Source organism: Onychostruthus taczanowskii, unplaced genomic scaffold (assembly GCF_017590055.1).
Source record: "Onychostruthus taczanowskii isolate IOZ18803 unplaced genomic scaffold, ASM1759005v1 scaffold7, whole genome shotgun sequence".
Taxonomy (NCBI): domain Eukaryota; kingdom Metazoa; phylum Chordata; class Aves; order Passeriformes; family Passeridae; genus Onychostruthus; species Onychostruthus taczanowskii.
In genome coordinates this window covers 6,145,931-6,163,240 of record NW_024504786.1, presented here as the reverse complement: position 1 = coordinate 6,163,240, position 17,310 = coordinate 6,145,931, and the positions used below count along the sequence as shown (strand labels likewise).

General features: G+C 43.2%; 1 protein-coding gene across 1 annotated transcript in view; it reads right to left on the bottom strand.

Annotated features, from left to right (window-relative positions):
* Positions 1–17,310, bottom strand: part of AGBL4 (AGBL carboxypeptidase 4) — an 880,299-nt gene that overhangs the window by 189,109 nt on the left and 673,880 nt on the right. The window contains exon 7 of the mRNA XM_041421668.1: positions 15,534–15,623. Within this exon, the coding sequence (XP_041277602.1) occupies positions 15,534–15,623 (90 nt within the window). The remainder of the gene's footprint in view (positions 1–15,533; positions 15,624–17,310) is intronic.

The window sequence follows — 17,310 nt, the reverse complement described above, 5'->3', positions numbered from 1 at the left end:
GCTGGAGCACAACATCCCAATTCAGTGCTGAAAAGATATAGATATACATTGCCAGTAAAACATAATTAAAGTTGGCATTCCCAGTGACTGGGATGTGGGACCAGGAGCCAGAATGCCAGATCTTAGTCTCTAGCACTGCTGATTTTTGGCAAGTTGCTACCAGAGTCTGCTATCTTAGTGTGTTCAACTTGAGATAGCAGTGGCCAGATTTGCAGGGCAGCAAAACTGGCATCTCTGGGGCCAAAACCAGCAGATGGATTTTCCAAACAAACTCATGAAAGCTCATTGGAGCCGACTGCAGTTGGAAACATGGCAAGTGGCCACAAAATGCTACGTGTTGAGTAAAATTCTGAAACTTTTCTGCTCTTACTCAGCTGTCACTAGTGAGATCTGAGCCACTGACAGTCCATCCCCAGCCCACTCTTCCCTAAAGGTAAGCACTTTCTGAAAATCAGTCCTGTAGAGGTCAAGATGGAAAGACTTTTGGTGACAGAGACAATCAGTGTTGCTGGGCAGCTCAAAATTGCAGCCCTGAATACTCTCACTTCTGCTCTTTTCTTCCAAACAAGTAAGCACAGAAAGGAGTGCACAAAGTGTTCTACAAACTGTAGCTGGCTCTCAGAACCTCACAGGATTACCTGGAGAGGGTAAAATGTGGCATTTAATTTTGCCTGTTAAAATTGTCAGCCAGAAAAACAAAAGACAATTAAGCATTTTGTGAGGACAAGTCTAGTTCCTACTTCAAAATTCTCTAGATACTTTATACTACCCAAAGCCTGATCCTGTCTGAAAAGCCAAAAAAAACCCAAAAACATTGCTAAACAGACTTGAGTAGATGATGAGATCACACAAATGATCTGGTTACAAAAGATGCCCTAGGTCATATAATTCATGTAATTATTAGGTCATACATTCATGTAATCTTGTTCTGATAAAACTGTCTTCTAACACACCTTAAGACTCACTCTGATGCTTTGGTGTTTTAACAGCTGGAAACCCCAAGGAACCAAACACTTTAACCCTTTCTTACCTGTTGCTGTTGGACACAGCAATTTATGGCCTAGGAACTCATTTTGATGCCATTGAATTGGATTGTGCATCTTTTCAGACTTTAGGAAAAGGCATAGAAGGAGGACAAATCCCACTAGACTGAAGTTTGGGCGCTTGAACACTTGCTCAGAGCAGCAGCGGGGTGCTGGTGGCCCCATTTCCCTCTTCCCACTGCAGCTCTGAGTGCAGGGGACTCGTGCTCTCTCCAGCAGCACCACCAGCCCAGGTGGAACCCCAGGTTAATCCCTCCCACTATTTCATGGTATCTGCCTTTCCTCTTCCTTGCAGCAATGGCTTATCTACAAGCTTCAAATGAGTAGACTGATTTAGAAAAGCAGAACGAGGCCAGGGCTGGATTTGTCTGGTGGAAAGTGCAAACCTGCACAGAGGGAAGCAGACTGTCTGCCCTCCACAGAGATGAACTCATATCCCAGCCCCTTAATTACCCTGATGGCTGATGTTGCTTGCTTAACCACAAACTAATCTCCCCAGGCCCAGGGCCAGTTGTGCAGCTCTCCAGCAGAACTGATGCAACAGCAAAGACCTGTGACTTGAAAGAATCTGTCAGGCTGACAAAGAGAGGAGGTATTGGCAGGAGCACACAGCTCCTGCTTCAGGATTGCCTGAAGGGTTCCTAAATTCAGTGCACAGCACAGACTGAGTGGGTGGCTTCCTTGGCTGGCTTTCCTTTCTTTAATTTTCTTAATATGCTGTAAGGAGCTTGGAGTTCTCTTTGCATCAAAATGAGCCTACCAATACCCCCTGGATAATGCCTCTTTTCCTTCTGGGGAAAAACAAAAGGGTTCCTGGAGAAACACTGCAAGTATCACATGATCTTGTTTCATTAATGAATTACTTGGGTTTTATCAGAATCATTCTCAAGATGTTACCTCAGAATATGATGTGCTTGGTCATTATTATTCAAAGTATGTCCTTCCCATGAGTGTGAGTCCCCCAGTCAGCTCAAAAAATATTCACTGCATTATGGCCCTCGATTTTTACAGCATTAACTAATGTTAAATACAACTAGGATTTCAGCCTCACAGTTGAACAGAAATATGCAGAAGATTCCACCTTCCCTGATGTGCAAGACAAGAGATAAATCAGAATAGAGGCTTGGTTGCAAAGAGAAGAAAAATAAACAGAAGGGGAGTAAAATGCAGGATGCATGAGCCAGAGTCATGCAGGCATGTACATGGCAGAATTAACCCAGGCACCACTGCATTGTTTCCTGCTATCCTTATCAACTCACAAAACACCAGACTTTTCACCATGGCCCTGAAGGGGAGTTTCAGCTGACCACCAACAGCTCACACAGCACCAGCAAGGAGGTAAAAAAAAACCAGAAACAGAAAATCACTTCATTCTCCAGTTTGCTATTTAGAGCTGTAAGTGTCTTGCAGGGGAAAGAGAGAAACTGCATCATTATTAGAGTGTTGCTGCTTTACCCAGGAGCAGGCTGAGCTCCCCAGAGCCTGGAAGATGACTGCTTTCCTCCCCATCATGACAACTGCAGATGTGGAGGTCAGAAACCTTTCCAGGGCTGGCAGGAAGACTGCACCACAAGTGTAAATTTTCCAAAGTTGCCTGCACCAGGGAAAAGATTCCCAGTAGAGCTATAAAAGTGATAAAAATAAACTGTGATGGACACAAGGAGGACTAAGCCTACTTAGTTCTACTTGGGAAACCACTAGAAGTTGTAAGGAATAGGTAAAGATGATGAACCTTCTCCTTTCAAGCCTTTTCCTGAATTGTCTCCTCACACTCAGAGCATTTCCTATATGGCCAGAGTCACCTTTTCATAACCTGGCAGCAGGTGCCTTTCTTTGGGAATCAGGAATCTTTGGGATTTCAGTGTGCTTGGTTGAACAAAGCTGGGCACTGGGAGCAGAGGCTGGACTAGTTTTACCCAGTTTTACCCAGTTTTTCTCCTGAGCCTGTCACAGAATGCTGTTCTGCAGCCCAGTGAACAAAGCAGCAACTACACTGAGCTCTTACAGAATTAACTGTGGTCACAACAAGAACTGCAGAAGCCTGAAGATGGATAGATTAGCCCAAGCAAAGAATGTGCTGTAAGCTGAGAAGGCAAAAGGTGGATTTCTCTGGAGGCAGACAGAGAATACATTTACATATGAAAATCTAATACACAGTGAAAAAGGGAAAGGGCATTACATAAATACGGTGAGGGAAGAAATGAAAAATATGTATTTTTAAACACATTCTAAAAATGGTTTCCAGCATCTGCAAACATGTTGCTTAGCCAAGCAAAGACCCAGAGGCAGCAGGCTTGAGTCAGGCAGGCACACACACAGACAGAGGGGCCCTGCAGAGCATCATCATTCACACCAAGTTCCCTTCAGCTCTAGGGTGTTGGGAGAGTATTGGGGGTATCTCTTTTAATTTGCCTTTATCTTCAACAACCTATAGACATTTGCTGCTGGCCACATCACGAGTGGGAGCCTCAGCTAGACAGACTCCTGGTGCCAGCACTGCAGGGATGAAAGTGGAACACAAATTGCTGGGAAGGAGCAAGAGCACATTGGTGTCCCCATGGGTGACATGGTACCCTAATGCTCTGGGTCTCAAGAGGATACAGGTGCAGGACTCAGAAGAAAATTGGAATGTGGGAAAGGAACTCCTTCTTTTGTTTCAGCCCAGAACTTTAATCCACTCAGCTAAAAGGAGAACTGATGTGTTCCCTCCTCAGGACTGAACCCCAGCTGTTCACTTCGGCTGGAGATGTGGCTTTGCCATTATTTGTGGCACATCCACACATTCCCCAGATCCAAACAGCGGCAGCTTGGCCTGGCAGGAGCCTGCACAGCCATTTCCCTCATTTCCCCTGTGGCCGCTAACAACGAGATCACTTTGTAACTCTTGATACTCCAGAACTTACACTAAGCCAGCTGTAATGGCACCTTTTGGCTGCTTCATTGATTTCCACTTTACTGGGTTTGCAGGTTATACTGCTTCACTTTTATAGGATTTTCCTGTCCTTCCATTCAGATCAACTGAAAAGGCACAAAGCAGTTTCTTCCCTTCCTTCCCAGTGAGGCAGAGGCACCCGCGAGGCTCCAGTGGCAAAGCAGGGCACAAAGTCTGCAGGAACCTGCAAGGCTGGTGTCACCAGTGAGGCAGCAGCTCTAAAATGGACAGCCAGAATCAGAGAGAGAGAGAATCTTGTTAATGAAGAGCTGTTTTACATTCTCCTGTGGTCACCTTCTGGGTGTGAGAAAGGCAAGAGTGGCATCAGCTTCCTCAGAGGTGGCTACGGGTCCCCTGAAGCCAGTGGGAGCTTCCTGCCTGCTCTGGGTTTGCCCCTCAAAGACACCAAAAAGTACCACAGCAGCAAAACCAGACTAAAGTAGATCTCTGTCCATCTCCCCCCTGACAGATGGTATCAAGGCAGAGAGGCTGAGCTGTTCTAATCGGTGCCAAAGGACCGTTAAATCTGAACTGAAACATGGAAGTCCATTTACACAGCCAAGGCTGTAGCTTCAGTTTTGACAGGCAAATAAAGCAGGGACTGTATGTAACACCTGACCTATTTTTGGGTGGAAAAAAAGGAAAAAAAGAAAAAGTAAGAAAGAAAGAAAAAAAAAAGAGTGATTTATTAAAGAAAATCCTAATCCTCAGGGAAGGTCTGATGGCCAAGAAAATGCTGGCTGCATCTGAACTTCCTCCCCTTGACTCAGAGATGAAAGTTGTGTATCTGCAAGTTGCTTTCAGTGGTATTGGAGGGGACTTGTTGGATAGCTGCTTGCACTAGGCTCCAGCAGGAAAAAAGCTTTTTTCCCTGTGGTTTATTTTTTTGTCTTATAGAAGAATAAAAAAAAAAAAAATCTCTACATGAAGAAAGAAATAGCAAAAGTTTGCTCTGCCCCTCGTCACTGGAGATGGATCTGTTCTTTTATTTACACTGCATGACATCCAAGCAAGAAGAAGCTCCAGAGAACTAAATTAGGGTCACTCTCTGTCAGTGCAGATGTGCTCCTGGCTGTTAAGCAACAGAATATGGCATAAGCCCCTACCTCCACTCCAGAGAAAATTTTGCTGTGAAAATGAAGATGCATTGCAGATCCTAAAGGTGATGGTAATTAGCACTGGAAAGGGAATAATCTGCAACATTTCCTCCCTTGAGTAGGACCAGCACAAGTATCTCTCCTTGTGAAGAAGTGAAATTCTCCAGGAAGGTATAAAAGTAGATGTTTCCATCTGAGGAGCATGAGGGAGAAAAGTCAGAAGGATATGACTTTCAGGAGGCCTCCAAGGATTGAGGGGGTTCGTTGTTGCTGTTTTAAGAAGCAGCTAAAAAACCACACTATTTCCTAAAAAATTCTGCTTGGAGACAGTCTTATTGCAAAATCAACTTTGAAGCATATTAAACTAAGAAGGCATAAGATGCTCTCATTCCAGAATAAGAATTGCTGGGGAAATATTCTAATGCAGTCTACATTCACAGTCTGCCTCAGATGCAAATGAAATCTCAAGTGCCAGCAAGCTCCAGACAGAAGCTCTCCCCAAGCACTTTGCAGTGATGGGTTTAAGCTCTGGCAGCACTGTGACCACAGCAGCTGATGTCAAGGTGCTCTTTCCCTCATATCCTGGGCCATTAGGAGCATTGCCAGGAAGAAAAATCAGAGTTCACTTGTGACCAGGGGCGAGGACTGTCTAACTTTGTACCTCGAACAGTCAGATTGAATTTTAAGGTCTTAAAGGTAAACTTGACTTTAATAAACAGCCCCTTTTACTGTGGGAAGGAGCCAGACTTCAGAAGGAAGAGGTGCCACAGAACATGCTGGGATCCCAGTGATCTGCTGTCCCCAGGGCAGGCAACCTTCCTGCAGGGAATTAGGGGTGCAGGTCCAAGAGTTTTCCAGCTCTGTTCCCTGCTTCTCCCAAGGAATGAGCAACACATCCAGCTTTTGAAAGATGGCACTTAGGCCAAGGCTGGGTCATCACAGCATTTTCCAGTTCTGCTCTAGACTCTCTGACAGATCATGTCCTGTTTGATGGAAGGCAGGTGAAGCTCAGTGAGGCTGAATGGCTTCTCCTGGACCTGGGAATCAGGCACCCTCCTGTTCTCTCTTTGCTGCTATGACACCAAGCACAAGTTTTTCTGAGGGAACAGGACATGCAGCTGATCAGTGTTGTACTAAAATCATCACAGCAGTCAAACTTTAATAAGTACAAAAATTGAAAACTCTCAATGATGCTCCTTTTGGGTGGGTGGAGCCCGTGATGAACCAGAACTTGCCCTGTTGTCATTGTCTGTGTCACACTTGCTCTGTAGTCACACAAAGATTTGGCTTGTGCTTGCCAATAAAGCACATCCATCTTTTTAATGTTTTGCCTAGACACTGTACCACTGGCTGAAAATTTTGAAGTAAACTTTTATAATTTCAAACAAAACTTCACATAAGGAGACCTGCAGATTTCTCCTTTCCTCTTCTTTTAACTGACCACAGATCTTTGCCTTTCTTTGTTCTTTCTCTTCCACCACATTTTTTTCCATCAGTGATAAAGTGACAAAATAGAGAAAAAAAAAAAAAAAAAAAAAAAAAAAAAAAAAAAAAGGAAAAAAAAAAAAAAGTAAAAAATGACAAAAAAAAAAAAAAAAAAAAAAAAAAAAAAAGAGAGAAAAAGGGATAATAGAAGAAAAATAAATGAGCTTGTATAAAATTTATAATAAAGAAGTCTTTGAAAACCTGTGGCATTAGAAAAAAAATACAAATTAAGTATTTTTCATCCATCTCCAATTATCTTTTACATTTAGCAGCAGCAAAGACTAAAGCCATAACCTCCAAGTCAGAGCACACATACCAGGAGTGTCTTACCATTTGTGGAACATGTAATAAGTCATTTGACCCTTGAACTATAGTGTTACTATAGGGCACATCTGGAAATTGCCTCTAAGGGGTGACATCTGTCACTAAGGAACCAACTTTCCTGGCCAGAGTGATATTTTAGAGAGCCCTTTGCCATTGTTCAAAACTCCCCTAAATTTACCCTTCCTGTCTACAAAGTGTTTCATAGAAGTTTCCCCTGCATTAGGGTCCCAGCAAAGCAATTTGTGTCTACATTTCTTCTTAGGTAAAATTAAGCAGAACTGGTAATGTATGTGCCCCATTACCCTTTCCTTCCACCCTGAGTGCAGAGAAGCCAGACTGCACTGAAAGAGCAAAGCCAAGCCCTGCAGGGCTGCTGTCTGGGGCAGAAGCCTGCTTTCATCCCAAATCCCTTCTTCTTGCCCTCCAGACAAGCTTTGCACCCTTTTCTGTGTAAGCTGGAGAAGCCAGGGTGACATGGCTGTCATAAACATGTGCACAATGCAACAGGCACCCCAGGAGCTTGTGAGCAATCTGTGCAGGGGCAGAGGGAAAATTTAATTCCAGTGCCCTTGTGCCAAAGGAAAGTTTGCAGCGGCCAAGTCCCAGTCACTCATGAATGCTGGCTCCTCAGAGCAAAGCAGAAGGAGCAGGAAGGTAAGTGCAGGGCACCTCGAGACAAAAGGACTGAAAACAAAATGAAAACAAAACAACAAAAAAATCAATTCAGCTGAACCCAGCCAGGGCAGACAAAGAACAAAGGGTCAGAAGACAAAGCTGGAAACAATAGACCAGCAAGATTACTATCAGTTGTGAGGAAGAGCTGAGGCACTGCTGAAGAAGAATAGAAAGGCCTTAAATGATAAAAACTAGAAGAGATTCCTAATTGTGAATCCTGACCTGCAGCTTGATCAGCACAGCTCTCACACATTGCTGCTGCACTGACTGAAAGGGCTCATCTCAGCCCTGATTCCTTGATGGCAATGATGGTCAGTTATCAGAGCCCTTTCTTTGACATTAACAGAATCATGCAATTGAGATCTAAAGGCAGCCACAAACTTCCTGTGTTTTTTACATATTTGTCCTGAGTTTTTGCATATTTATTTCCTGCCTTGACCCAGAGAAGGTCTGGTACTTAGGGGTAATACTGCTCCCTAAAAGTGTAGGACTTGCTGCCCATGGTCATACAGAGCAATAAGCACAGAAAAGGACCCTGATAACTGGGCAGATAGGGATAAACACCTTCAGAATCCACTCAGACTGCAATTTTTAGTGGGAAACCCAGGCCATATTAAGGAAAGCCAAGTGATCATGATGTCCAGGTAATCAATATTTTCTGTCTTTCCTATCCTCAGACATCAGCAAAGTGCCCCAGTGTGTACAAATGTGATGTGCTTTGTCCTAGGGTGAGGTTGCTAGGACTGGGAGGAAATGATCTTTAAGCCCATGTTATCCAAAAGTATAAGCAGTCAAGAAACATTGCAAAACCAGGATGTTCAAGAGATTAATTGGGCAATCTCACATGGAGACAAAATAAATTTGCCTGTTGTTCTACAGTAACAGCCTTTCTCAATTCCCCCCCTTGAAGACCAAGGGCTCCTTTAGTTCTGTGATTACTCCAAAGAGGATTAGTTAAGCAGAGCTAGTCAAAGGCCTGCTCTGGGCAAAGGGCAAAAAAAAAAAAATCAAACAAAGCCACTTGACATTTCTTAGCTGCACAGGCAAAGCTGACCTTGCTGTCCCAGGGCTGAGGAGTTACTGGAAGCAGAAAGATGAGCACACAAGGGCTGGGCTGCAGAGGGGTGAGCCTGCCTGACCAGACCAACTTTCTGTTCCTGCTACTGCAGATTGAACAGAAGAGGTGGGACAGCAATCTCTGCTGTTGGTGGGCAGAGATGTGTCAGCCACAGAATGGCCACAGATGACACAGCTCCTCCCTTGGGGACAGCTCAGGTTTGTAAAATTCTGTGTTTTCCTCTGCAGCTGCAAACAGCAACACCCAGCTCATGCACGGTCCGCCTCCACACCCTGCCACCATCACGCCTTCTCTTCTGTGCAGGAGTTCCAGAAAACACACATTCTAAGGGAGTGAATCACATGACTCTACAGCCTGAGGAATTTAAACTCATCATAAATTTCCTCCAGATCAGGAACCTGGGTGTATAGCCTCTTGTACCTGCCTGACACCACAGTGAATTGGTTCAAAGCCTGTGGTACCCTGTAACAGCCAATGTCACACTGGGTAGCAGGGATTCCTCTAACAGTCTATTTGCATCAACACGACTCTAAAAGGAGCTTTTATTTTCATTACTCCAATATGGATGCTTTAGTATTCTCAGAACAACCTCTCTCTCCTGGGATACTTCACACTAAAATCTCATCCAGGAGATTTACAAGGGACAGACAATAGCGGTTTTCATGTCGCTTTAGAAGCCAGGGAGAGTGTGTTTCCCTTTGTATTAAAGCTTAGGAGCTATGCACTTAAAGAAGAAAAATCTTGGTGGGAAGGATGAATGCAATTTAACAACTTTAAGAGAGCCCTGCAGCTCATTTTATGGTTGGGCTGTTGAATTCTGTTGCCTTTGTTTGCTCCTCATCATTTGGTTTCCTGAACTCCCATGAAAGAGCCCCTGAACTGCAGCTCCTGCTCACCACATTCCCTCACTGCTCCTAAGTGCCGAGCTGCTCCTGAAAGCACAGGAGTGTTCCCACCCTCTCCTGACACAGCTTGTGCCTATCATTGGATGCAGAACACCATTCACTTCATGGAAAGATTCTACTCTTCTTTTGATCAAGAGCAGTCACCTCTAGGGTGGAACTCTGCACTAGGGGATGCACTTTCCTATGGACTGCAGCCAGAAAAGGTTTTCATAGGACAACATAAGTATTGAAAGGGAATGGAAGCTTTGTGTCTTTATACCTTAAGTGGTGGGGTGGCAAGAAAGTATAAAAAAATACCCTTAAAGTGGAGCTTCCATGTTGCTCAGTTCTCTTCAGTCTTAGCAATGCACAAAGAGAAACACTGGAAAAGGCTCCCAAAAAAGGCATTCCTGAACCAGAGAGCACTCATTCCTTGGCTGCTTGGCCATGGCAGATCCCCCTCCTGCACCCAGAGATGCCTTACAAACAAATCCAAAGAGGAATTGCAGACTAAGCCTATATACATATGCATTCCATTCACTGGAGTTAGAAGTAGCCAGGACAGCATAAGTGTTTGCTTCCATTCTCTTTCATTTGGCAGAGAAGACAGAAGTGAGACTTGACAGTAATACAACAAACATGCAATTACAGCATTCCTATTCCCTATGGAATCGTATTTTCTTTCCTCCTCTGGTAGGAAACATAGCTTGGAAATGAAGATGAATTGGCTTGCTAGACAGAAGAATAAAACAGATCAAGTGAGATGCAAGCCATGCATTTATTCAGATGCACATTCAGTCTGATAGAAAATCTCACAGATGATGTCCCCAAGCTTCTGAGGACCCAATCATTACCACCACAGGAATTTCTAGGTGCACTGCTTTCTTCTCAAGTGCAGCTGCTGTTCCCAAAAGCATCTTATACCAATGGCTACAGAACTCAGTTTCTTTCCCTTAGGAGAAATTTATATCCCAGAGCAAGGTCATCACCTCTGCTCCTTCAGGAAGGCTCTTTCCACAAGTAAAGGCTGAATTTACATTTGCATGTAAAACATGTCCTGGCCTTCAGTTACTATCACCTATGTCCTTATACTCAAAAGATTTATGCTTAATAAAAGAAACAGAAAAGCAGCTTTTAACCCCGCCAGTATAGTCCTCCTCTTTCTTCATAAGAAGAGAAAAGAGTTTGGGTAAAATTCCAAGTAGAAGAAACAGGCTTCAAAAGGACCCTTCTCACACTTATGACTGTGTTTCCCACAAGAAATAAAAAATGCAAATACCAAACACATAACAAAACAAAACAAGCCCCATAACACAATGAAAAAAACCCACCCAAGTCAAATTTATTCTGTTTTAGCAACTTCACTCTCCTACTAACTCCCTCAGGTTTCCTGCAGGATCAAATTCAAAGAATTTGAATTCACTGCCTGCACAAAACAAACTAGAAAACAGTTTTAAGAGGCCACTTTGGAATCTGTCCAGGAGTTAAATCCTTCATAGCACCTGGAGCATCCTGGTGACATAGAGAGCAAGTTCAATTACCCACAAGCCCAGTGAGTTATAGTGCAACATCAGACCTTGAGAGACAGCTTCTGGGAAATTTGTTTCTAGGCAGTCTGTTGCCTGCTATTCCATGCTTTAAACTTAGAATCAAAATTTGTACAGGTTTTCAGATTTTTTTTCCCCTGCCCTCTGCTGGCGAGAGGGTGAGGGTTAAAAACACAGACGGAGAATGCAAACACAAAATCAAGAGACCTTGCCCAGTGTAATCTGTTCTTCATTTCATATCATCTGATTTAAGGTGAAGCAAGAGGGAGCATTCATTTAAGCAGCTATAAAGAAAAAAAAGATTGATTGAAAAGTAATTTTTTTCTCCGTTTCTTATGGAAAAGAGTCACAGGTGTCTGTTTTTCTTATATTTTCTTTTTAATGGCTGTTTCCTTTTCAGCCCATAAGATTCAAGGTCAGCTCCAGGTCAAATTGCACTGAGCCCAAGATGCTCAGCAAGTTCAAACCCAGCTGTGGCATTCCTCTCCCTCCTGTACTGCACTGGGTTTCCATCCTGGCATCCCAGCCTGGAAATCTCTATTAGAGGCTTGGGGTACAAATTTTCATTTCTGCATTTAGATGGCGTGGTGGATGCCACACTGGCATATCAACAAATGACATCCTACTAACAGAACATGCTAAATCAGTGGGTGAAATACATGTCTTGGTACATCTAGACATGCTTAACCTTGGAATTACTGACTGCTGGAAAAAGTCAGAGCATACAGGATAAAGTTAAAGGTAGGAGTGTCTCCTACAACTTTCTGTGGATGTGAATAGTGAGGGACAGTTGTTTTTCTCCACAAAGAATATAAATCTAGCAAACACAGGAAAGAAAATAAGACTCTGAGAATATTGGGGACTAAAAATACCCCTGTTACCAAGTCTTGGATAAAATCCAAGCCTTTTGAAAGCTGCCTTATGGTCAGTGTTTAGAGGGTAGGGGCTTGCACAGATTATTAGTGCACACTGTTACCTGACTTCTGTAAGAGTTAGCTTATTTGCCTTTACAGTAAAGTATGAAAGAGAAAACAGCACACATTTTCTTAAAGGAAAATACTGTGGAGGAGAGAAATGAGGAAAAGTATCTAAGAAAGGAAAATAATCTAAACCCACAACTTCAGAAAAATCCCTCAGAAATCTGAACAGCCCGAGAGAGATGAGTTCAGGCTGTAAGATGAATTTGCACTTCTTTGTGCTCACTACAAAAGCCCTTCAGGAGCAGCAGTGATTCCAGTTGGTTTAAAAATGGTCTCTGAGAGCAAAATGAAAACAAATCCTCTTAATCCTGGACCCTACTCCTACTTACTCATCCCTAGAAGTGGTACAAACATCAGTGCTTGTGGTGACCATTATCATCTGAGGAGGAGAATACCACTCTACCTTTGGACTGAAAGGTACTCATGTAAATATTCTGAATATACTCTCTGATGACTGGGTCTCCATTTCCAGCCCTGAGCTCCACCACAAGCAGTTAAGAACCACCAGGAAAACTTCCTAAAAAGGCTAACAATTGTACTAACTCTTAAAAGACCAAAACAGGAACAAAAGGTTCTTAATCCATCTTTTTATGAAGAGGCCCTCCAGGGTTTTGTGGCAGCTGCAGCATGTGTGAAATATTGCAGCATTTGTTTGTAACTCTGGATGAGGTGCCTGATGATTCTAAGGAGGTCTGGCTGCTGCTGCAAGCACTCCACTGTTGGAAGGTGACAGAAATGTCTATCCAAGTTTTAAATACCGGCACACTTGCAGGAATGAAGGGCATTTGTATCCAAAACTCAGTTTTCAGTGGATTCTTCATAGTAGAATATGAAGAATGACAGAGAAACAATTTTGAACAGAGAGACGACAAGCTTTTTCTTCCCCCATAGGAATACAAAATCCTTGCTTAGATTCATAATATGTGGGTAAAGTGGAGGACAAAGGATCAAAAGACAGGCACAAGCATCTCATGATATATTAAACTAGAAAACGTGCTTCTCAGGGGCTTTGACTAGTCAAAAACAACAACAGCAACAACAAACCCTAAAAAACCAACCAAATAAACAAACAAACCCCCCAAAAAACCCCAAAGAAATGGGGGCTGTAATAGGTAGTTTCTGCCAGGCCCCAGGAAACTCCTGTTTGGAGTATACAGCTAAAAATCCCTCAGAAAAAAACAGGCCAAAGAGGGTAGGAAGGGAGCTGGCCAGCCCAAAGACAGGTAGAAAAATGAGTAAAGAGTCAGATATTATCTTCAGGCTTTAAATAAAAGAGTGACTGAACTGAATAAAACCAAAGATCCATGTGAAAAAATGAAAACCAAAAAATATAAATCTTTTTGCTCATTCTCTATTCCCCTATGGACTGATTCTGCAAGCTTGGACAGTCAGTTCTGGTCTTCCATCCACGAAATGCTGCCTGCTCCTGGGGAATCTTTGGGACCAGTTTCCAGATCTTAATACTCCAGGTGGTGAGCATCATCAAACATTCCAGAAGAAATCTCTCCACCACGAAAAAAAATAGTCCTGACATGTTCCATATGCACTGAGCTGGCATCTGGATATAAAATCTGCAACACCTAACTATGCCAAAAAGCTTCCTGAGACTCCAGAAATAAAATTCCTAAGTGTGCCCTCAACTTGACTGCCAGAGGAATCTTTTTTATCCCTTCTTTTGATCCTCCCACACAAAAGTTTCCAAAGATGGAGCAAGCACCCAATTTCACATTTGGCAGTGCTAGAAACAACGCTGCAGTGGCCTTGAAATGTTTGACATTTCCACTTGTCTGGATGCTAATTCTGCACAGGAGGCAGCTCTGCCTGCACGGGGCAGGGCTCAGTGCAGAGCCCAGAGCCTGTGGCTCAGGGAGTCAAGCAGGAGCTATAACTCAGCCACAGCAAGTTTCTCATGTGCTTCTCCAAAACTGATACTTTCATACCTCCTTGTTATTTTTCTTCTATTTCCTGCTTTTTTTTTTGTTTGGGTTTTCTTTGTTTTTCTTTTCTTTTCTTTTCTTTTCTTTTCTTTTCTTTTCTTTTCTTTTCTTTTCTTTTTTTATTACAAAGCACAAAGTTTCCATGAGACAATCAGAGCATGACTTCTATCTAGCTGTTTCATCAGGCTAAGCATGCCACACGCTTTTACACATCCTTTTTTTTTTTTTTTTTTTTTATTATTTCCCTTTTGAATAAACTCTCCATTATCAAAATAAAATAACATCATTTACAAAGCACCACCTCAGCAGCATGCCTCAGCTTTCATTTCACAGGGCTATGCCAGCAGCCACAAACAGAATCAAAGCAGCCAATTAAAAATCCATATTCATTAACAAACATCATGTGTGCTATAATGCCCTGCATTGACTGTGGCACGGCAGGAGAGGGGAAACTCGCTGAGTTTTCCTGCTCTCAGTCTGAAGCATTGTTTTATTAGAGGGAGGGTTTTACCTTTGCTACTCCAGGCCAGAAAGGAGAGTGTCCTGCAAGCCCACGGGACTGGGGCAGCAGAGGGGGCAGCTGCTGAGCTTTTGCCTCAATGATGCCAGACACAGCACCTTGCCAGGATGAGGAGCACACAGAGAAGGCAATGAACGTGTGCCAGACCCTCCCCACCGAGGTCTTTGGGTACCAGCAGGGCCAATGGCAATGGAGTCTGTGGCCCCATGAGCAGACAACATAATAAACCCTGCATATGCTTGATTGATGCAGCTCATCGGCTCAGCAGGGCCAGGTCCAAGCTGCTGCAGTGAATTACCAAATTGCCCTGGCTCCAGGGGAGCTACTTTGATTTACACCATCAACACTTCACTGCTGCAGACAGTCACGTGCATAAGTACAATATTTCAGGCCTGTACAATGAAGTTATATGAAGGCGTGTCAGGGTTATTTATTTATTTGCACCCACAAGCCTGAGATTTACAACTCTTTATAAATACAAGCTGGGCAATTTGCTTTCTATTTTTAGCAGGAATGCTTTGTGCAGGAAACAGCTGTCAGCCACTGGGAGCTGTGCTCCTCAGAGCAGCAGCTTCAGACAAAGAGAGGCCTCTTAGAATTCAACTGGAGAGCTAGGGTCACTGCTTTGTGATGGAAAAAGAAGCTGGAGATGGTACATAGCAAGAAAAAAATAAGTAGTTAACAGAATAAACCCCAGAAAAAAATGGGCTGGAAAAGCTCTAAGAAAAGGACCTTTACACAAACATATTGCATGTGATTGTGACTGCCTCATTCCTCCCAAACAGCTTCAGAGCCCAACTCTGTCCAGTTCTGACCAAGTTCAGCAAACCTCCACAAGTCTTGGACCCAATTCATTCCTACAGCCTCAAAGAAGATGAGCATCTGGGATTTAGATAAGAGATTCTGCTGATATCCTCACTGTGGAAAAATCTGCCACATCCCCTTTCAGAGCCAAAGCTATCCACACTGAGCACATGCATCAGCAGGAGATCAGATCCCAGCAGATCTCTCAGCTTGGAGCAGACACTCACCTTGGCAGACGAAGGAAGAGGGTGTTTCCCCAGGATGGACCCGTGCTGTGATGAACACCACTTTCTGTTCAGCCCCTGGACGCAGGTTTGCTGCAGCAGAAAGGGGTAGGGGACAGAATGGGGGGAAAAAAGAGAAATGAAGATCATTAAACTGTGCCTCAGATGGAGAAGCAAGCAACTGCAAATTTCTAAAACACATCCTTTCATTAGTATTGGTCACACATTATAAACAAGAACAATCTCTAACCAAAGGGGCAGCATCACCAAGTCTCCTTCCCAGACTGCACAAGTGGTGCAAGACTAATGACATGCAGCCAAACCTGCAACAACACATTTAGCTCTCTTTTTAAACCCCAAGATTTACTGCAGAGAGTTTAACTGCACTGTAATTGTGCTCTCACTCGTGATAAATGTCCCCCTGGGCCACAGGAATAGCACTGGGGCTCCAGTCAAGGTAAAGCCAATTGCACCCTGCATTACACTTGGTCCAAGCCTTAACAGTGCCAGGCAATGGCAAAAAGTGCTACAAATGATATTTATTAGGCTTTGCTCTGGAGGATTTAGAGGTGTTTTTTAAAAAATCTGTTAAGTGTTTGGGACTTCATCTGCTCTAACTGAAAGAAAGGTTAAAAAAAAATACAGAAAAGAGACCAAGATTAAATCCAGGAACCTTCTCCAGTGAGGTCAAGAAAATGTGCCATTTCCCCTTCAAATTGCAGATAGGTGGAAGACAGATTTAGATCCTAGCTCTGCTGAATTTAACATGGATTAATCCCTCAGTTTTGAACCACACCACTTTGGCCACCTGCTTCAGCCATAAACTACATGGGTCAACCAGGATCCTTCCTTTGTTTGTGCTGTGACTGCATTTAATAAACAGCAAATGAAAATTATGCTCTTGCAAAATGGGTTCTGGGAATTTTAAAGACTATAAGAGGTCAGGACCTCAGTTAGATGTCTTATCTCAACCTGAACACACACAGCAGGGGTAATGCTAAACACAGCAGGCTCCAATTGCTAGAGACAATTTAAATCTTTGTTTTGAAGTAAAAAGTTTACAGACTGGAAACTAAAGCCAAGCTTTTCTTGTTTGTTTGTGGGTTTTGGTTTTTTTGGGGTTTTTTTTTTACTTAGTTTATTCTGTTTTAATTAGGTAGATGCACTGCACACATATCCAAAGTCAGACTTTTATTTTCAAAGATGTGTGAGAGTCCCCAAGATCATACCTTAGTTATTTTTTTTTAATTTCCCAAATTCTTATTTCCCAAATTCCTAGAAATGGTCCATTTTCCCCATGGCAAATCATACCTTACAGAACCATAGGAATAATCAATACATTTTTTGCTGTACTTAGGAGAAAATTGCAGCAGGTTTCTTCTTTTATTTCCTTAGCATCTCAAAGTCCTGCAGCTGCTCTCCATATAACTCAGCCATTCATTTGTTCTTTCTCACACCAGCTTCACCATTCTCTGACGTTTTTGAACTCCAGAGGCAAAGAAATATAAGAAAGAAAGTCTCTGCCAAATCCAGCAGCTGGTGGGGTCAATTCTCCGGGCAGAAGAAAAGTGGGAGGCAGCAAAAAGGAGCACAACCCCAGCAGGTAGGAGTCAATGGCCATCCCACATTATTTGCATTAATGTTAAGTAGTGTGGGCGGAAGGAGATAAGTCAGCAAACCAACTTTGAGGAACAAAAGGAGAAGGCTGGGATCACTTTAGCAAGAGGAGATGAGTTTTCCTCCCCTCTTGAAAACCAGAATTGCATTAGAGGGACTGTGG